Below are 22,557 nucleotides of genomic sequence, written 5' to 3'. Positions count from 1 at the left end.
GTCTAGAGACAGAAAGATACAGAGAGGTTACTTTAAACATTAAAGGGATGGGAAAAGTAGAGTGATTGAAGAAGGGCAATGTAATTTATTAGAGGAATCACTTTCTACCTGCAGAGTTGATAAGAAAGCAGCTCAGCAGACAGAAAGTGGATCAAATAATGTTTCCTACAGGAGTGTGTCGAAGGGCAGCTCCCAGGGCTCCTGTCTTCCCAGCAACTCTATCAGCACTCAAGGAAGCCACAAGAAAAATAGCAAAACAAAAGCTGATATGGAAATGCAGCATGAGACACTGGTAAGTTCTTTAGTGCACAAAAACGTTATTTCCTTTTTATTAATATCTGGATGTGCTTTGTTCCTTATTTTCAGTACAGACAAACAAGACAATAATTGTTTATATATAGTAGAAAGAATTTTGTAACTAGAGAACTATGAATTAATGCCAAATCTGACAGTTTGATTATGGGCCAGATTGTACGACTATTCATGAAGATAGTACTGCTTTTACCGACAACTGTATTTCTGTAAATATATTTGCACGATGATGCCATAATCACAGTGCAGCACGATGAAATAATGAGATCATTTTATTTTCTTCTTTACTTTCCCCTGAAAATTATACACTTGTGTCAAACATTCTTCTGATATGATTGAAATCAGTAAAAAGTAAAAAGTGTAAAACTCAATGGAAAAAAAAAAAGCAAAGCACTGAACCACATTTAGGGATGTTTGTCACTATCAAATACACAAGTGGGAATTGGATACTTGACTTTCCATGAGAATTAAGCCCCTTAGATTCCCTTTGAAAATTTCCCCCTTGGAGTGAATTTTGTGCTTCTCTACAGTTTTGACTGGATCTGATACTTTAATTTAGCCAGAGAGCAGAAGCATTACAATTCCTAAGGAAAATTGTTTTAAGCACTGTCAGCTCTTAGGCCCTGATGTGCAAAGGTAATACATGTATGTGCTTAGCTTTACACATTGTGAGTAGTGTTTGCTGTGCAGCAAATGAATAAAGCTAAGAATGTGTAAATCTTTGCAGAATTGTGACCTAAGATCTTACTCTAAAGATACCCTTAATTGTGAAGTTTTTAATAATTAATCTTAGAACTCAGCTGACAGTGATTTCTCCTTTGGAGTGGGCTTCTCCCAGGATGTTATAAAGTTCAAATACCAGTGGCATACAGATGTTTGAACTCTGACAGCATTTAATTTTGTATCATAAAAACTTTCTACACTCTCCATAGTTGTGTTAACCATATTATTTTCCCTTTTTGCAAAATAATTTGAATGCTTGCACCAAATGTGTACACTATACAGCATTAATTTAAGCATACCATTTTCGTTCTGACAAAATGGGTTATTAAAATACAGCACATGCTGCCATTTTGTATGAGAAAATTTGAAATATGAAATAATTAAATATTTCTCTGGGTTATGTTTGAAGGGTAAAGCAAGTTTCAAAAGGCTTCATAAGGGAAATTGGAAAAGCTCTTAGTTTACTATTGATGTTAGAGTGCTTAAGGTTACAGTTATCACAGACACACTTTCAAGTCCAGGCAAATGTGTATTTTTATTTTCATGCAAATAATGTCTTTACTAAAAGGATATACAAGGTCATTTTGTAAACTCTCTCAGAAAGCGTTGGCAGAACGAATGCTTTGGAAAACTTTTTGCTCCTGGCTTCTGTGGTATCATCTCTTCTCTGAAAATGTAGATGTCCCCTGAATTATAAAACCACAAATTATAAGCATATCTAAGGCTGCCCTTGTAATGTCACTGAAAGGAAAGAGAGAGAATGAAAGTCTGGAAATGTGCAATATGCAGGAAATTCAATCCAAGTGATCTAGAACTTTGATAGCAAAGCGGAGCCCCTTATCAGAGCCACTCAATTTAACGATGTCCCATTTAATATGGTCCTGACAGCATAGAGTATATCGTCACTGTACAGAAGTACAAAAAGCTCTGAACCATTGCTTCTACAATTTCTTTTTTGCTTTCTTATTATTTTCTAATGCTGCAATAATTTGCTGTGCTTTTTGTGTCTCATTTTGTAAAGTCTTTTAAAATGTAACAATAACAGTCATTTAGGACTTTAAGTATATCTTCAAGAAACACACTTCATTTTATCAGTGAAGTACAAAGATTGTCCTTAATATACATAAATAATGGAGAAATGCTAATTATCCTATTTAGCTTCTAAGGACAAATTAGTCATGGTGAAAAGACATTACCTATCTTATACCATACATCCCTTTTGTTAAGCTGGAAATCAAAGTATTGTAACTATATTGTTTTTGAAGATTCAAGTTGCTTCAGCTGTGAATTCCTTATTATGAATTTTGTTGAGTTTAATTCCTACATGAAATAACTAGTGCCAACATGTTGAGAACATTTAGAATAAAGAGAATGAAAGCACATACTTTGTGCTCTTAAATCTAATTTTTGAAAGAAATATGGTGTTAAATAGGATTTATAAATTAAGTGGAATTTCAGCTTGTCCTCCAAATTCACACAAGAGAAACAATTGACACTCTTTAAATTCAGAGTTCATGCATCTTATTTCTAGCTCTTTCCATTATTCTTTGGTGCCTGCTTTCTCTGAAGAAGATTGCAACGGATTCTCTTTGGAGAGATATCTATGATTGAAAACACTAGCATGTGGGAGCATAGACCATTGTGTATTTTTTATAAAAAGGAAAAATAAATGCTTTTTGAGAAAACAGAATAAATCTTTTAAAAAACCTTAAACTAAGAGGATTATTCTTTTCTTAACAATGTAAAGTACATTCAGTAATGAGGGTCAACACTGAAACTGACACTTGTTCTTCAAACCTCATATCGTATGTACCGCTTTTTTAAAACCTGACAGTAACGTGAGGCTCTTTTAAACATTAACATTCTAGAAAGCGTTTTTTTTCAAGTCTTTTTTCTTATACTTCATAGAATTAAATCTTTTCTCTTTCCAAGTTCTGATTAAAGGTATGGGGGCCTATTATGCCATCCCTTATGCAGCACTTATCCCTAATTTTTGTGCAACTTATACTAGAGAACACCATTACTTGGCTCTCATATTTAAAAGATATAAAACTAGCATCTCATTAACAGTAAGCTTGGGCATACACCTTTGGGAGGGATACACAGCCACCAAATGCATTATGATTAAGTTAATCAAAAGAGGTACCTTTTGGGCCAAATGCTGCTCACTCACACATGTACTCCCATAGGCACAAAACAATAACACCCCACATGTTCTCTTCTGACACAGACCTCAACTTATTCAGACCATTGGCCATTACTTCAGGTCAGGTGCAACAGTGTGAGGGGAGAAGTGGACAGAGTAGCACTAGAATCAGGGCAATGCAAGTGAGAAATTTGAGCCAGATTTGCATACAGCTCCTTGAATTGCACTCTGTGCATTTTGGAATACCCAAGGACATAGACTTCTATCATGAAGTTTAATAAAATTAGCAGGACACATACAATCCCTCATGACCTATGGGTCTTGAACCCAGCTTGCTGACAAGGACCTACCTGGGACCCATGAAGCCCAGATACAGTGTAAGGCTCCACCCCTGAGGTCCAATTGTTGGAGCCCCAGGGTGGCTGGTTGATCCACTGGCCCTACTTAAGCCAGTAGCAGGAACAGGAAGCTGTTGAAACAGCTCTGCTCCACTCCTGCTCCCTCTCTGCTCCTTTATTTCCTGGCATCCAAGTTTTGGGTCCAGACCTCCAGTTTGTTTCCTGCCTCTGACCTCCTGCTATTCTGACGCAGCCTGACCCTGATTCTAACTTGTGGTGCTGATCTCCAGTTTGTCTTCTGCTTCTCATCTCCTAATATCCTGACCCAGCTGACTTCTGTCTCATCACTGTGGAATCTGGTTCAGATTGCTGTGTCAGGCTGCCCATGTCCTGGCTGTGGTACAATCCCTAAATGTGAAAATATTACTTTATCAGTCAGTTAAGTCAAACCATGCACATATTCTTCTCTTATTCCGCATGCCCTAAAGAGTTCTGTTCCCCAAAAAAAGGTCCATATAAAATCTTTCCGCTTCAAAGAATATGTGACTTCTGCAAATTTGTAGAGCCAAATCCTTGACTTACTAATGGTAGTTATGAGAAGTCAGTGGAACTACCTGTGTGAGTAAGACCAGCAGAATCTGGCCTATGATAATTTTTTTTAAAAAAATTAATAGTTTTGCAAATAATAATCCTAAGATTTTAGATTGGGAAGCATATTTAATACTTCTTTGAATGTATATAAAATACAATAGATCCTGGAAGTGGCTTTGGCCAACGGAGGTCAGTTAACAAGTATTAATAAGAGCACTAAGCAGTGAAAGAGTGAATTTTTCTTCAGGGCTTGTTCTCTTTCAGGACAGCCTGAGGAAGTATTTTCCTTTGTTTGACTTATACGTATTAGCATGGTGTAAGAAAAAACATATGCCCTTGGATCTGAATTATAGCCACACATGGTACACACTGAAGAGGTTTTTCTCTGTACGTGTAAGAAGCAGGTTGACAGAATGCATGCGAGGAAGAAGCTTAACTATTTGTGCACCCATTTTTGGGAATAGGAGAGAAGAAAAAGTGTGAATTGTGCAGTCCTCTCAAGCATCACCTAGAAAATCCATGAGGCTAGAATCACACATTTTAACTACAGTGCTATAGAAAAGATCAGTATAGGGATCTTGGTGCATGATGCATTTTTAAAAATTATGATTGGCTTTCTAGCTAGCCTTTTAACAGGTGGAAAAGAAGACACCAGAGTTAAATGATTGCAAATTGAATGAGGAGATACCAGGTCACACATTAAGTTCACCTCATATTTTCCTTAGCATAAAGAATGACATGTGGTATTCCTGGAGAGAAACAAATACACTCAGGTCTCATGACCCTGTATTTCTGTATTCTTATTAAAATGGATAGTAGCAGAAGTAATTTCCTCTTGAGGAATTACATGCCCCCAAGTCTTAATTTTTCTTGACAGCCACATATCATGGCTTTTATTAGGGGATTTAGAATCAAAGCTGTTATCTTTAGACATCTTTCATGGAATGAGACATACTATATATTCCTACTTTTGATACGTGAGCAGCTAAACATTTCTGAAAGGATATTAGGATAATTAAAGTAAATAATCAGCTAAAACAATAAAACAAAAGTGCTGTGGCTTCACACCATTTTTGGTCTATGCTACCAAAAGCAGACACGTGAAGAATATTTTCTTTACTTTGATTTTTGTTGTACTATGTGCAGACTAAAGTGGTCACAGAAAGCCAGCAAGAAGATGAAGAGGACACCATCACAAGCACTACATGTCAGAGTCACGTAATAGGTACAAAACTATATTTTATATGGGTGTTAATGATGCATTTTTCCCCTGGTAAAACAATGTTTAATCTCAGTAGCTAACCTAGCTACTAAATTGTCCTTTTTAAAAAAGGACTTTTTCTGCTTTGGTTTGCCAGTCCAGAGGTACAGATACTGACACCGTGCTCTACCATGCTGACGCCAATTGTGGAGCAAGGTGCTATTCGATGTGAGTAAGGGTGTTACAACCTGGCCCAGAGGTTACAACTGGAGTATTCCATGTACTATGTCCTGGTCTTGTAGTAGTTGTTCATGCAAAACTGCCCTGGCTTTTCTCAGGAGTTCAACCCATGTACAATCTGTAACTATACACGCTGCCTTGAATAAGGGATGGCAGATAGCTGTGTCACCTCAGGAGCAGAGCAAGGATCGAGTTATGACTCAGGGTCACAGTTCCTCATCTACTCCTCTCTTGCTCTGGTAGAGAAAATTACTTCATCTCTTTTTGTGGAGCAGCTTACTCCCATCTCAGCACCCAGCTATCTATTCTGGCCAGTGAGTAGAAGTAGCAAATCCATGGCTCCTCCCACTCTGCTCCTCTTTCCTTCCTCCCTAACCATTTGCTCACAGCAGGGATTATCAGATGAGTAGACCCTGCTCTTCTCACCACAGCCAGAGTAGCAAAGTCATACTCTGTGCGGCAGAGTAATAGCTGTGACAATCTAGCACAGACTGAGTGCCAGATACTGCCCCTATTTAAGGAAAGGTACTAAAAGGTTTTACTAAATGAATAAGAAAAGAATTACCTCCACTATGTGTTCTTCAGTGGACTAGCACAATTCCTCCTGCTTGCGATTTGATTAGCATGTACTACTTTTTAATTTGAAATACATGGTCAACATTTCTTAAACTATTTGTTCCCATAAGCTCTGATGCAATAAGGGACAAAATATGGCCCTGTGAAAGGGGATGTCAAAGAGCCATTATGTTCGCTTTATGTGGGACAGGAGGATTCTGCAGTGGCCATTTCAACCCCCTGTGTTGCCAGAGACCACAGCATAGGGTAGAATCTGACTTAGTCTTTCCAGTGTACTGTTGGGGATTATGCCAGGAGGAAGCACTTTTCAAGTTGCTCTGTCACGCTCTTCCTGCAGTAGCTCAAGAGCATGAGGACCAGCCTCAAGGCAGACTGTGAAGAAGCGGGGCACAAACTCCAATTCGTCTGTGAGTTCTATCGTTAGATTTCACCAACCAAGGATCACGTGCAGACTCCCCAAGCACTACAACAGCCTTAACATGGAGTCACAGACAGTCCCCTGGGGCACTCCTATGAATCTTGTCACCTAGGCAAGCCTGCCTTTGTGATAAATAGTCCCTTACACCAAAAATCACCACTTACTGCCGGTTAATTGCACTTGAGATCTCACACCAAAGACAATACTTGTAGCTAATCTTGTAATAAACTATCTAAAGATTTATTAACTAAGAAAAGGAAATAAGAACATTATTTACAAGGTTAAAGCAGGTAAACATATATACACAAAAATGAGTTCCAGTCTTAACTTTCAAAACATAATAGAAGCTTCTATAATAAGCAAGCTTTATATGTCCTTTAGGGCTAACCCAGGCCAACTTTTGGGGAGCTTTTGCTTATGCTTAGTAATCCTTGCCCTTCAGAGTCCAAACAGCATAAAAGATACAGTTTCTCCTTGTTACAGCTTTTTATTCCTTCCCCTCTGCTTTGAGTTACAAGTTCAGCTGCTGAGAGGAATTCAATTGCACATCTCCTCTTTGTGGGGGTGGAGGGGGAAGCAATCAATAAAGTCTTTTGTCCTCTGATGTTCCACAACAATTTGTCTGGTGTTGGTGGACCTTCTTTTGTTGGGCATGAGATAACACCTCCTGTGGCAAACTAGTATTTTACATTTGCCTAATACTTCTCTCCTGTTGGATGATTTACAGTGACAGACCAAACATTTAAATATTACTTTATAACATGGGACACTGTAAGTGAGATTAATGCATACAGCAATTTACAAGCATTTCATGAACTCTGAACACTAAACACATTTGTATAACCCTAATACTTGTTGTAACCACACCAACACACAGGTGAGCCAGATTGGTTCCAGTTATATATTAGTCAGTGTTCAGCTGACACCTAGGGGCCTTGGCATGAGCTGGCACCTGGTCCGCCAATGTCACAGCTCCCATTCCCCACAAAGTTTAGAGCCTGGGGGGTGACAAAGTCATCAGATCATGCCATGCTGTAACACTAATTCTAAACTGTCTGTCTTCTCTGCAGCTATGCTGGGGTGGGCAGAAGGGGCTCTTTAAACTCTCACCTCTCTAATGCACGCCTGCAGGGCCAGCCATAATTTGGCCCTGATTGTAACACAGTTTGGCCCTGAGACTAATACTTAAGAGACTCCAAGACTCCCTTGGCTCTTGCAGGTGTAGATTACAACCATTAATGGCAGAGGACCAATTGGTTGTGGTTTCTTTAAAAATGTTTTTTTTTATCATCACTATGATATGTGGATTCTAATGATAATGATAATTCATGCTGCTAGGTTTGTGGGATTAAATATTGTGACTCTCTACTTGTTTGCAAGGCTGTGAGCTTGGTGGTTACTAAACAAAATTGTAATAACTCTTGAGATCAGACTTCAATCAACTGCATTTGGCCCATGGGCAGGGACAGATTAAGGCAACCTGGGGTCTTAGGCACACCACAACCTGTCCCCTATGACTTTACCCATCAGGCCCCAGCTCCCCCTGCCCAGTGGTTCTCATCCCCACTCCATGGAGTGATAGTGTTGGGGAAGGGGAGGCTCCTTTCCCTTTCAGAGAAGCAGGTTCCACACAAGGATGGCAGCAGTGGTCCCTCAGCATCCTGGAAGAGGCAGGTGTGGCAGCAGGGGGCACCCCTGTGTTTACTCCAGCTCCTAGTTATATTACTTTTTAACCCTTACATGCATTGGCTGGGCCTGCTGCTCAACTTTCCTGCCATATGCACAATTCTCTGTTAAGGTGGTTTTTGGGGGGGGCTCCCAGAGAAGTTAGTTAACACCTCATTGAGATGCATGGGGATGTTCGCACCTCTGAGCTATTTTTTCAAGCTACCTGCAGACTTCGGCAGATGTCCTTGCATCGTTTACATATCGATCACATTTTCAAGCTTTTTCTCACAACTATGTGCACTAGAAATCTATTTCTATTTGTTAATGAAAGATGAGATCATGCATTCACCAAGTGACTCCAGGGCCTAGGTGTGGGCCTATAGTGCCTCTGCCTTGATTAGTCCCAGGTCTTGGACATTCATCTGTGGGAGTCCTATAAAGTAGGCTTTATCTCTTTCTGGGTGTTTTGTTATACAAAGTGGCCATAAAAGTTACATTAGATAGAATTCTGGACTATAAGGTGGATAGAAAGCTGGCTAGATTGTCGGGCTCAATGGGTAGTGATCAATGGCTCAATGTCTAGTTTGCAGCCGGTATCAATCCTGGGTCCAGTTTTGTTGAACATCTTTGTTAATGATCTGAATGATGGGATGAATTGCACCCTCAGCAAATTCGCAGATGACACTAAACTTGGGGGAAGAGGTAGATACGCTGGAGGGTAGGGATAGGGTCCAGAGTGACCTAGACAAATTGGAGGATTGGGCCAAAAGAAATCTGATGAGGTTCAACAAGGACAAGTGCAGAATCCTGCACTTAGGAAGGAAGAATCAAATACACTGCTACAGGCTGGGGACTGACTAGCTAAGGAGCAGTTCTGCAGAAAAGGACCTGGGGATTACAGTGGATGAGAAGTTGGTTATGAGTCAACAGTGTGCCCTTGTTGCTAAGAAGGCCAACAGTATATTCGGCTGTATTAGTAGGAGCATTGACAGCAGATCGAGGGAAGTGATTATTCACCTCTATTCTGCACTGGTGAGGCTACACCTGGAGTATTGTGTCCAGTTTTGGTCCCCCCACTACATAAGGGATGTGGACACATTGGAGAGAGTCCAGCGGAGGGCAACGAAAATGATTTGGGAGCTGGGGTACATGATTTACGAGGAGAGGCTGAGGGACCTGGGGTTATTTAGTCTGCAGAAGAGAAGAGTGAGGGGGGATTTGGTAGGAACCTTCAACTATCTGAAGGGGGGTTCCAAAGAGGATGGAGCTCAGCTGTTCTCAGTGGTGTCAGATGACAGAACAAGGAGCAATGGTCTCAAGTTGCAGTGGGGGAGGTCTAGGTTGGATATTAGGAAACACTATTCCACTAGGAGGGTGGTGAAGCACTGGAATGGGTTACCTAGGGAGGTGGTGGAATCTCCATCCTTAGAGGTTTTTAAAAGCCCTGGCTGGGATGATTTAGTTGGTGTTGGTCCTGCTTTGAGCAGGGGATTGGACTAGATGACCTCCTGAGGTCTCTTCCAACCCTAATATTCTATGATTCTATGAAAATGGGGAATAACTGGCTAGACAGTAGGACTGCTGAAAAGGATCTGGGGGGTTATAGTGAATTACAAATTGATTACGCATCAACAGTGTGATGCAGTTGTGAAAAAAGACTAATGTCATTGTGGGGTGTATTAACAGGAGCATCGTATGTAAGACATGGAGGTAATTGTCCTGCCGTACTTGGCACTGGTGAGGCTTTAATTGGAGTACTGTGTCCAGTTCTGGGTGCCAAACTTCAGAAAGCAAATGGACAAATTGAGAAACTCCAGAGGGAAACAACAAAAATGATAAACGGTTTAAAAAGTCTTGCTTCTGAGGAAAGATTAAAAAAATTAGTCATGTTTAGTCTTAAGAAAAGACTGACTCACAGGTCAAATGGTTCATTGTAGTGCCCACGCGCCAACACTCCACCTGAAAGTCTGCTGACAACTGCTTACCTGTGACCCATGGAGCCCAGCCCCAATATGAGGCTTTGCCCCCTGAGATCAAATTGGCACAGTCCCAGAGCCTGCTGGCTATACATAAGCCACCAGCAGGAACAGGAAGCTGTCCAAACCACTGGGATGCATCCTGCTCTGGACTGTGTGCCTTGTACTTCCTGTGCCTGCACCTGCCCCTCCCACCCCCCCGCCCGCCCGCTCCTCCTGCTAGACTTCCTGGCATCCAAACCTGGCAAGACTCCAAGCACATGACTCATGGTGTTGATCTCATTTGTCTCCTGCTTCTGACTTCTCGGTATCCCAATCCAGCCAACTCTTGGCTCCTGTCTCACGACTGCAGACCCTGGCTCTGACTACTAGGTTTGGCTGCCCACAGCCTGGCTGTGAGAGCTTGTTTGGACCATAGTAGTCCTGCGAGACTGAGACTGATGTGAGAAGGATGGACCCAGCAACACTACTGTGGCCACCAGAAGCATCAAACTCACCCAAATGAGCCCTCCACCTCCAGGAGGCTAGTCAAGTCCTGCAGGCCCAAGTTGTGCAGCTGACCTTAGACAATCAATGGCTGCAGGAGCAAGTGAGGCAGCTCACAGCTGAGAACACAGTGCTGCGAAGATGGCCTGCAGTGTCTTACCCTGAACATGGACCGGGAATACCTTTGCCTGAATGGTTCAATGGGAACATTCCGTTTCTGATGTGTCCCCAAACCTATGTGTACTGGGGCGGTTGCCCCACACCAGGAAGAGGGAGGGTTAAAGCAGGCCAGAGGGAGCCTGCACAGAACCCTCTAATTAGAGGAGGGCTCACTAAGCGAGCCAATTGGAGGTGCCTTGTTGCAGCAGCCCATCAGGGCCAGCAGGGGCCATATATAAAGGGCTGCTCAACAAAGCAGAGGGAAGTCTCTCCCTGGCCTGCTAGGGAGAAGGACTGGCTGCCTAGGAGCACCAGGGCTAGAGAAGTGCTGGGCAGAGCAGAAGGAGCGTCTGGCTGACCGCTGCCAGACTGAGGCCCTGGAGGAAGGGCAGATTTAGATGCTAGCACTGCCCCCATTTGCCCTGAAGGAAGTGGCCAGCACAGACTTGAAGTTTGCCCCTGGAGCAAGGGACTAGACTGGTGACTGCAGCAGGCCACTGAGGCGAGTGACTGGACTATAGACTACCAGTTCCCTCAAAAGCAGGGGAGACAGCGGAGTGAGGCACAGCCAGAGAGCATGGCTTACAATGTTTTTTAGGCCTTGCAAACATCTACCAAAAGTTCATTTCAAATTTTTCAAACAAACCAACCCCCTCACTCCAGAAAAACGCCAAGTTCTATTGGTTGCACGAGATCCAGTACACATTTGAGGAGCTGAAGCTTGCCTTCACCACTGCTCCAATATTGGCCCGTCCTGACAAGATGCAAGCTTTCGTTGTTGAAGTCGATGCCTCTAGTACGATGATTGGGGCAGTCCTGTCCCAAAGGCAGGGACCTGAGCAAATACTGCACCTCATTGCCTACTACTCAAGGAAGCTTACAGCTGCTGAGTGAAAATATGAGATCTTGGACAAGCTGGTCCTGGCAGTTAAGACTGCCTTTGAAGAGTAGTGACACTTCATGGAAGGGACCTGTCATCTGGTCCAAGTGTTTACTGATCACAAGAACCTGGAATACTTGTGCAGGGCTAAGGCCCTGAACTATCAACAACTCCAGTGGGTCCTATTCTTCTCCCAATTCAACTTTACCTTGACCTACTGCCCTAGAACCAGAAACAGCAAGGCTGATGTCTTGACCCAAAGATATGCTTCTGATTCACAAGGCCCCAGGCTGGAATCAGCCCATATTCTCAAGACCCATGGATTTCCTTCATGCAGCTAGCCACCAAGACCTGCTTGAGGTCATCCACTCTGCCTCTGTCTATAGAATTCCACCCAACCAGCTGGCCATTATCAGCTGAGAACCGCATGACACCCAGCAGGGGATTTTATTTCTGAGGGACCCCATCTGTGTTCCCCAAGGATCAGCAAGAGGGCGGTTCTTCAACTGTGCCATAACTCCACCTTGGCAGGACACTTAGGGCAATACAAAATCAAACCGATTAATGTCCCATTTCTTCTGGTGGCCCCAAATGCACCCCACAATAAAGACCTTTGTAGGTGTTTTCCTGCACCAGCATTCCTCACCAGAAACTCTATGGTCTCATCCAACGTCTGGACACCCCATCTCAGCCCTGGGAGGCCATTTCCTTGGATTACCAGAATCCAGTTGTTTCACAAGCATCCTGACAGTGGTAGATCACATTTCTAAGATGGCTCACTTCATTCCCTGCACAGGTTTACCCTCCTCAGAGGAAACCACCCAGCTCTGGATAAACAACGTAGTCCATCTTCATGGCCTCCCAGATCATGTCATCTCCAACTGGGAGGACACAATTTACTGCCTGCTTCTGGCATGAGGCCCTGTGTTATTAGGAGTTCACATGCAGCTGTCCTTTGTTTACCATCCTCAGCCAAACAATACTTAAGATGCTTAATCAGCCATCACTAGGGTCACTGCTACTATATGCAGAGTTCTTGTACAATAGTGCAGACCATGCATCCACTGGCCACAACCCTTTCTTTATCAACCATGGGTACCACCCACAACTACCTACATCCTCACCCAACCCATCTGCCTCAGACCTAATACAATGTATCCATCACATTCAAGAGGACATGAAGGGACACCTTGAGAAGGCGAAGGAGGTCTACAAAAGACATGTGGAGAAGCGTCAGCAACAGGGCCCTTCCTACTCCATAGACGAAAAGGTTTTGCTTTCAACAGAATACCTCCACACAGATAGACCATGCCAGAAACTAGACTATCATCTCCTTGGCTGGTACTGGGTTTGGCAACTAATCAACCTGATCACGTTGCAGCTCCAGCTCCCTCAGTCTCTTAGAGTCCACCCGGTATTCCATGTCTCACTTCTAAAACCATACATCAGAAACACATTTCCACATACAGACTATGCAACGCCCCCACTGGGTCACAAGAGAAATCCATTGCTCATGAAGTCAAGTAGGAAAAATTATGGGTACCTGATTGACAGGAAAGGTTATAGTCCAGAGGAACACACTTGAGAGCCAGCTGAAAACATTCGTGCTCCGGCCCTGTTTCGGGCCTTTCATAGTACAGGGGTAGGCAAACTTTTTGGCTCGAGGGCCACATCTGGGTATGAAAATTGTATGGCAGGCCATGAATGCTCAAGAAATTGGAGTTGGGGTGCAGGAGGGGGTGAGGGCTCTGGCTGGAGCTGAGGCTCTGGGGTGGGGCTGGTGATGAGGGATTTGGGATCTAGGAGGGTGCTCCACCCTGGGACTGAGGGGTTCAGAGGGCAGGAGGGGGACCAGGGCTGGGGCAGGGAGTTGGGAAATGGGGGCTGTCATAAATATAAAGGGAAGGGTAAACCCCTTTGAAATCCCTCCTGGCCAGGGGAAAGCTCCTCCCACCTGTAAAGGGTTAAGAAGCTAAAGGTAACCTCGCTGGCACCTGACCAAAATGACCAATGAGGAGACAAGATACTTTCAAAAGCTGGGAGGAGGGAGAGAAACAAAGGGTCTGTGTCTGTCTGTAGTCGTCTTGGCCGGGGACAGAACAGGAATGGAGTCTTAAAACTTTTAGTAAGTAATCTAGCTAGGTATGTGTTAGATTATGATTTCTTTAAATGGCTGAGAAAAGAATTGTGCTGAATAGAATAACTATTTCTGTCTGTGTATCTTTTTTGTAACTTAAGGTTTTGCCTAGAGGGGTTCTCTATGTTTTTGAATCTAATTACCCTGTAAGATATATACCATCCTGATTTTACAGGGGGGATTTCTTTATTTCTATTTACTTCTATTTTTTATTAAAAGTCTTCTTGTAAAACACTGAATGCTTTTTCATTGTTCTCAGATCCAAGGGTTTGGGTTTGTGGTCACCTATGCAATTTGGTGAGGCTTTCTATCCAACATTTCCCAGGAAAGGGGGGGGTGCAAGTGTTGGGAGGATTGTTCATTGTTCTTAAGATCCAAGGGTCTGGGTCTGTAGTCACCTAGGCAAATTGGTGAGGCTTTTTACCAAACCTTGTCCAGGAAGTGGGGTGCAAGGTTTTGGGAAGTATTTTGGGGGGAAGGACGCGTCCAAACAGCTCTTCCCCAGTAACCAGTATTAGTTTGGTGGTGGTAGCGGCCAGTCTAAGGATAACGGGGGTAATATTTTGTACCTTGGGGAAGTTTTGACCTAAGCTGGTAAAGATAAGCTTAGGAGGTTTTTCATGCAGGTCCCCACATCTGTACCCTAGAGTTCAGAGTGGGGGAGGAACCTTGACATGGTGGCACAGTGGTGGGATTAACCTGAAATCATTTTGAGATCCAGTTGAGATTTTTTGAACTAGAAATACAGATTTTAAAAAGGAATTTTTAGGAAGTCCAGGAAGCAGCTTTGAAACTGAAAGCAGCTTGGTTTCTCTCTGCTTTGTGGCCAAGCAGAGACAAAAGGGGATTATCTTGTGAATTGCAGGTTTTCTTTGCCTGGAGGCAGGGTACTTAACTCCTGCAGGGAAATTCACAGTCTTCCAACCCAGAGGTTTTTTTTTCTTTTCTTCCTAAAAGTAAATAGGGGGTGTGTGCTCTACCCATTTGCCTGGAGACAAAAGTGGCAGGGTTTTTTTAGGATTTTGATTTTTTTTTTGTTTTACAAGGAGCACAGGTTTGAAAAGAAATTTTTTTTCTTCTTTGGGCTGGGTAAGCAGGTTTCCAAGTAGTTGGAGGTTTTTTGCTTTAATTTGGGCCCAGAGCAGAGACAAGGGAATTGTCTTTTTCTGTAGGCTGACAATCACTATCAGAGAATAGGTATTCTATTCCAGCACAGCAAAATTTTACAGCCAAGTTTTGTTTGTTTATTTCTAAACCTCGGGTGTAAAGTTAGTTAAAAACAGAGAGGTTAGAATGGCCAAATCCTCAGCTCGACTACAGCTGGAATTAGCCAAATTTCAGGCTGAGGAAAAACAAAGGGAACATGAAAGACAGATAGAACTCATGCGGCTGAAGGAGGAGGAGAAGGAAAAAGAGAGGAAGCATGTGGAGGAGATGGAGAGGATAAAGGCCCAGCAGAATATACCAACAAACCCTAGCAATCCTTCTCCAGGTACCACTTCCCATCCCAGAAAGTTCCCCACCTACAAGGCAGGTGATGATACTGAGGCCTTCTTAGAAAACTTCGAAAGGGCCTGCCTTGGGTACAACATCTCTACTGACCAATACATGGTAGAGCTGAGGCCGCAGCTCAGTGGACCCTTAGCTGAGGTGGCAGCTGAAATGCCTAAAGAACACATGAACAAGTATGAACTGTTTAAATCCAAGGCGAGAGTCAGAATGGGGATAACACCCGAGCAGTCTCGTCGGAGGTTCAGAGCCCTAAGGTGGAAACCAGACATGTCATTTACCCGACATGCTATCCTAATATTGTAAAACATTGGGATGCCTGGATATCAGGAGCAAGTGTTGAATCTCCAGTAAATTTGCCCTTCCTAATGCAAATGGAACAATTCTTAGAGGGTGTTCCTGAGGAAATAGAAAGATACATCCTAGATGGGAAACCCAAAACTGTAATTGAGGCAGGAGAGATTGGAGCCAGATGGGTGGAGGTGGCAGAGAAGAAGAAAACTGGTCGCAGTTGGAGCGGAGACCAGAAGGGACCACCCCAGACCACACCCTATTACCGGGGGCCGCCCAAAGCCCCACCTACCTCCCAAAGAACCCTCCAGACCCCTTATCGTCCCACCACCCCGTTCTCCAGCAACCCTCCTCGCCCCAGTGACCCGTCAGCTGGACGATGTTTTAAGTGTAACGAGCTGGGGCATGTAAAGGCCAACTGCCCCAAGAACCCCAACAGATTACAGTTCATTGCACCGGAATCACACCAGAGGTCCACAGGCCCAGATACCTCCCAGATACCCTTGGAGCGGAGGGAAACTGTGAGTGTGGGTGGGAAGAAGGTCACCGCGTGGAGGGACACCGGAGCACAAGTGTCAGCTATCCATGCTTCCTTAGTGGACCCCAATTTAATCAACCCAGAGATCCAAGTGACGATTCAACCCTTCAAGTCCAACTCTTTCAATTTGCCTACAGCCAAGTTGCCTGTCCAGTACAAGGGCTGGTCAGGAATGTGGACTTTTGCAGTCTATGATGATTATCCCATCCCCATGCTGTTGGGAGAAGACTTGGCCAATCATGTGAAGCAGGCCAAGAGGGTGGGAATGGTCACCCGCAACCAGGCTAAACAAGCCGTGAGGCCTAGCTCTGTTCCGGAAACTTCTATCAGGACCCAGTCAGAGGTGATGGACCTGGACCCCAGGCCAATGTCTGCAACAGCAGTAGTGGATCCAGTCCCAGAGACCCAGACGGAACCAGTCCCAGAACCGGAACCAGCCAAACAACCAACACCAGACCCCGTGTCAGCACTGAATCCAGTACTTGCAACCTCAACACCAGAGGGCCCCACCGAACCTGAACTGGCAGCAGCCGATAACCCTACACAAGAGGCTCAGCCGGAGCCTGAATCCCAACATAGTGCACCAGCGGAGAGCGGTTCACAGTCAACAGAAACAGCTCCATCCCCTATATCGCTTCCAGAGGGACCAAGCCTAGGTCCACAATCCCATGAGGAACTGATGTCTCCAGCATCAAGGGAACAGTTCCAGACCGAACAGGAAGCAGATGAAAGCCTCCAGAGAGCTTGGACGGCGGCACGGAGCAACCCACCGCCTCTCAGCTCTTCTAATCGATCCAGAGAATTAAAGGTTTGTCAGTTTACAGCCCAGGGAGGAGACGACGCTGAGTGGCCTGAAGGTGTCTACTACGAAGGGAAATGTGCTGGTGGTGTGGAAGAGGTGAACCTCTCCATGACCCTTGGGCGTATGCAGCGACAGCAGATCCAGGAGCTGTGCACTAGCTACGCGCCAACGTTCTCAGCCACCCCAGGACTGACTGAACGGGCATACCACTCCATTGACACAGGTAATGCTCACCCAATTAGGGTCCAACCTTACCGGGTGTCTCCTCAAGCTAAAACTGCTATAGAACGGGAGATCCAGGATATGTTACAGATAGGTGTAATCCGCCCCTCTGAAAGTGCATGGGCATCTCCAGTGGTTCTAGTTCCCAAACCAGATGGGGAAATACGTTTTTGCGTGGACTACCGTAAGCTAAATGCTGTAACTCGCCCAGACAACTATCCCATGCCACGCACAGATGAACTATTAGAGAAACTGGGAAGGGCCCAGTTCATCTCTACCTTGGACTTAACCAAGGGGTACTGGCAGGTACCGCTAGATGAATCTGCCAAGGAAAGGTCAGCCTTCATCACACATCTCGGGCTGTATGAATTTAATGTACTCCCTTTCGGGCTGCGAAATGCACCCGCCACTTTCCAAAGACTTGTAGATGGTCTCCTAGCGGGATTAGGAGAATATGCAGTCGCCTACCTTGACGATGTGGCCATATTTTCGGATTCCTGGGCAGACCACCTGGAACATCTACAAAAAGTCCTTGAGCGCATAAGGGAGGCAGGACTAACTGTTAAGGCTAAGAAGTGTCAAATAGGCCTAAACAGAGTGACTTACCTTGGACACCAGGTGGGTCAAGGAACTATCAGCCCCCTACAGGCCAAAGTGGATGCTATCCAAAAGTGGCCTGTCCCAAAGTCAAAGAAACAGGTTCAATCCTTCTTAGGCTTGGCCGGTTATTACAGACGATTTGTACCGCACTACAGCCAAATCGCTGCCCCACTGACAGACCTAACCAAAAAGAAACAGCCAAATGCTGTTCAGTGGACCGGAAAGTGTCAGAAGGACTTTAACAAGCTTAAAGCGACACTCATGTCTGACCCTGTACTAAGGGCCCCAGACTTTGACAAACCGTTCCTAGTAACCACAGATGCATCCGAGCGTGGTGTGGGAGCAGTTTTAATTCAGAAAGGACCTGATCAAGAATTCCACCCTGTAGTGTTTCTCAGCAAAAAACTGTCTGAGAGGGAAAGCAACTGGTCAGTCACTGAAAAAGAATGTTATGCCATTGTCTACGCTCTGGAAAAGCTACGCCCATATGTTTGGGGACGGCGTTTCCACCTGCAAACCGACCATGCTGCACTAAAGTGGCTTCACACCGTCAAAGAAACTAACAAAAAACTTCTTCGGTGGAGTTTAGCTCTCCAAGATTTTGATTTCGACATCCAACACATCTCAGGAGCTTCTAACAAAGTGGCTGATGCACTCTCCCGTGAAAGTTTCCCAGAATCAACTGGTTAAAATCGTCCTTGAGATGTGGAAAATATTGTTAGTCTTTATGTACTTGGTAGTATATTTAGAGATGCATGTGTCTTATTAACTCTGTTTTCCTAGAGCTCCAGGAAGAAATCCCAGCCAGTGTTTCACCCTAGCTGAGATTTGGGGGGCGTGTCATAAATATAAAGGGAAGGGTAAACCCCTTTGAAATCCCTCCTGGCCAGGGGAAAGCTCCTCCCACCTGTAAAGGGTTAAGAAGCTAAAGGTAACCTCGCTGGCACCTGACCAAAATGACCAATGAGGAGACAAGATACTTTCAAAAGCTGGGAGGAGGGAGAGAAACAAAGGGTCTGTGTCTGTCTGTAGTCGTCTTGGCCGGGGACAGAACAGGAATGGAGTCTTAAAACTTTTAGTAAGTAATCTAGCTAGGTATGTGTTAGATTATGATTTCTTTAAATGGCTGAGAAAAGAATTGTGCTGAATAGAATAACTATTTCTGTCTGTGTATCTTTTTTGTAACTTAAGGTTTTGCCTAGAGGGGTTCTCTATGTTTTTGAATCTAATTACCCTGTAAGATATATACCATCCTGATTTTACAGGGGGGATTTCTTTATTTCTATTTACTTCTATTTTTTATTAAAAGTCTTCTTGTAAAACACTGAATGCTTTTTCATTGTTCTCAGATCCAAGGGTTTGGGTTTGTGGTCACCTATGCAATTTGGTGAGGCTTTCTATCCAACATTTCCCAGGAAAGGGGGGGGTGCAAGTGTTGGGAGGATTGTTCATTGTTCTTAAGATCCAAGGGTCTGGGTCTGTAGTCACCTAGGCAAATTGGTGAGGCTTTTTACCAAACCTTGTCCAGGAAGTGGGGTGCAAGGTTTTGGGAAGTATTTTGGGGGGAAGGACGCGTCCAAACAGCTCTTCCCCAGTAACCAGTATTAGTTTGGTGGTGGTAGCGGCCAGTCTAAGGATAACGGGGGTAATATTTTGTACCTTGGGGAAGTTTTGACCTAAGCTGGTAAAGATAAGCTTAGGAGGTTTTTCATGCAGGTCCCCACATCTGTACCCTAGAGTTCAGAGTGGGGGAGGAACCTTGACAGGGGCGTGAGGATCTGGCTGGGGGAGCAGGCTCTGGGATGGGGCTAGAAATGAGTTCAGGGTGCAGGAGGGGGCTCCAGGCTGGGATAGGAGCTTGAGGTGTGTGTGGGGGGGTGAGGGCTCCAGCTGGGGGTACAGGCTCTGGGGTGGGGCTGGGGATGAGGGGCTTTGGCTGAAGGAGGGTACTCAGGGCTGGGATCAAGGCGTTTGGAGGATGGGAGAGGGATCAGGGCTGGAGCAGGGGGTGGGAGCATGGAAGGGGCTCAGGGGTGCAGGCTCCGGGCAGAGCTCACCTCAAGCAGCTCCCGGAAGCAACAGCATGTCCCCCGTGGCTCCTACACGGAGGCACAGCCAGACAGCTCTGCGTGCTGCCCCATCTGCAGGCAGTTCCCGCCAATGAGAGCTGCGGGGGCAATGCTTGGGGCAGAGGCAGCACGTGGAGCCCCCTGGTTGCCCCTAAACATAGGAGTTGGACGGGGGACATGCTGCTGCTTCTGGGAGCCATGTGGAGCTGAAGCACACATATGTGGAGTGGCTCCTAACTCGGCTCCCCGGCTGGGGCACGGGAGCAGGGCAAGACCCAGACCCCGCTCCTCAGCAGGACCTCGAGGGCCAGATTAAATCGGCTGGCGGGCCATAGTTTGCCACCCCTGCCATAGGAGATACCCTGAAAAACCTGGACCACACCTGTAGGGAAGGGGGCTATGTCGTACCCCACAGGTCTCAAACCTGAGCCAATGAGGCTTATGGGAGCAGTCATGCTCCAACCCTCCACCAGGAAGACCGCTGACAATTGCTTACCTGGGACCAATGACACCCAGACCCAGTGTGAGGCTCCACCAATGAGGTCCAACTGGCAGAGTCCCAGATCAGCAGATTGGCCCGCTGGCCCTATTTAAGCCAGCAGCAAGAACAGGAAAGTGTTTGAACCACTGGCCTCTATGCTTCTCTGGACTTGTATGCTTTGCGCTTCCTGCTGCTGCTCCCCTGGCTTGGTTTCCTGGCATCCCAACTCCATGTGACTCCTGGCATCTATCTTGTGGTGTTGATCTCCAGTTGTCTCTTGCCTCTGACCTCCTGGTATACTGACCCAGCTGACTCTTGACCCCTGTCTCATGACTGTGGACTCTGGCTCAGACTACTAGGGCTGGCTGCTCATGAGATGGCAATGACAAAGAAGACCAGTTAACAGTCTTCCAATATGCTAATGGCTGTTATAAAGAGGATGGTGATCAATTGTTCACTGTGCCCATAGAAGTTAAGAACAAGAACTAATGGAACTAATGCAGCAGGAAAGATTTAGGTGTGATATAGGTAGAAAGTTTTTTCCTGATAAGGGTAGTTAAGTTCTGGACTAGGCTTCCAAGGGAGTTTGTGGAATCCCTGTCATTGGCGGTTTGTAAGAACAGATTGAAACAAACACCTGTTAGGGATGGCCTATGTTTACTTGGTCCTACCTCAGCACAGAGGGCTACACTTGATGCCGTCTTGAGATCCCTTCTGGCCCTACATTTCTATGAGTCTGAGAATTTGTTTTATTTTTTTCCATATAAACTGAAGGTTATGTGAAGGCACTGCAGCTGGGAAGTGTTATTCCCAGTGTGGGGAGAGAGATACATGCTAGCTCTATTTGAGCAAGTTTCAGAGTAGCAGCCATGTTAGTCTGTATTCGCAAAAAGAAAAGGAGGACTTGTGGCACCTTAGAGACTAACCAATTTATTTGCGCATGAGCTTTCGTGAGCTACAGCTCACTTCATCGGATGCAAGTGAGCTAAAACTAGCTGTGCGGCTGCAGCAGCTCATGCTAGACACCCAAGTCTGTACCCTAGAGGCTGCCAGTGTTCCACTGTGGCTACACTGCTATTTTTAACAAGCTAGCTTGAGCAGATGTAGGATGTATCCATCTACCCATGCTGGAAATCAAACTTCCCAGTTGCAGCGAAGATACACCTTATATGTAAATAAGCTGCTGACGGTATATAGGCGGCATGGGACTCCGTCTCAAGGCACTCCTGAACGGGAAGCCTGGCTCTGCCTCAGTTTCATGGTATAGCCATGAGTAAGCCACTTAAATTATCTGGGTGACATCGGCACCCCTGCTCTGGTCCTTCAGTGCTGGGTAAAAGCACCAGAGCAGCATAAAGGGGCTCTAAAAAACCCAGATCTGCCCCAGGGGAGGATTTTCTCAATACAGGCACTGTGGTGGTCAATGGTAAGGCAGCCTTCTGAGGACCTCTTCATAGGCTCTGGTATAGGGGGTATGTCAAGAGTGACAGAGGGCTTGTCTGTATGTGGTGCTGTGGAGATTCCAGGCAGCACTGCAGTGATTCCAAGCCAATCCTGCATTTCATAGAGCACTCCTGGGAATCTGTCGTAAATGAGGCTCCTGACACAGCTGAGGATCCAGGTGTGCAAAGGTGGCTTAAAGCCACCTTAGCACCTCCTCCCCTTGGGCTGAGAGTTCTGGCACAGAATCTACCCTCTGTCTGTTCCCTGTTGTTAAAATGTACAGACCTTTCTTTCAGGGTTTGTTGTGAGGCTTCATCACTTAATGTCATAGAGGTCTTAGAAGATGCACGGCAGTGCACTGTATAGGTGTCATTGTTACATAAAAGATGGAGTACATAGAAGGGCCCTAAGCAATGTTTTTGTTTTTTAGTGTTAGCAAGCTGGCCCCAATTCAGGAAAGAACGTAAACATGCTACGTTTCATTTACTTCGTAGGAATTAAGCCCAACTGAAAGACATGTTCAAACATCCTTCCTGAACAGAGATGCTTTTACCTGAATCAGGCTTTGCTGTGTTTTATGCTCCTCTTATGCTAGTCTGCTCCCATGTTGGTATTTTTGCTGCCAGCACTCAGCATGACTCTCTATGGACACCAGACTCCAGCCGGTCTGCGTTAAATACATTCTATTTCTGACTTTCTCAGCAGTCATTTCAAAACCATAATTTAAAGTTTATTATGGTGAGTTGTTGTG

At 45.1% G+C, this 22,557-nt stretch overlaps 1 protein-coding gene across 15 annotated transcripts in view; it reads left to right on the top strand.

Annotated features, from left to right (window-relative positions):
- Positions 1–22,557, top strand: part of NCKAP5 (NCK associated protein 5) — a 623,444-nt gene that overhangs the window by 539,299 nt on the left and 61,588 nt on the right. For 14 of the 15 annotated variants that reach the window (XR_012154214.2, XM_073305284.2, XM_073305277.2 and 11 more), the window contains 2 exons: positions 115–292; positions 5,257–5,335. Coding sequence is in view for 14 of the 15 variants with exons in the window: in XM_073305284.2 (XP_073161385.2) it covers positions 115–292; positions 5,257–5,335 (257 nt within the window). In the remaining variant the exon portion in view is untranslated. The remainder of the gene's footprint in view (positions 1–114; positions 293–5,256; positions 5,336–22,557) is intronic. The other variant, XM_073305279.2, reaches the window with a different exon arrangement.

Source organism: Lepidochelys kempii, chromosome 11 (assembly GCF_965140285.1).
Source record: "Lepidochelys kempii isolate rLepKem1 chromosome 11, rLepKem1.hap1, whole genome shotgun sequence".
Classification (NCBI taxonomy): Eukaryota; Metazoa; Chordata; order Testudines; family Cheloniidae; genus Lepidochelys; species Lepidochelys kempii.
The sequence above is the reverse complement of the archived record's forward strand: the minus strand, read 5'-3'. Positions and strand labels throughout refer to the sequence as shown.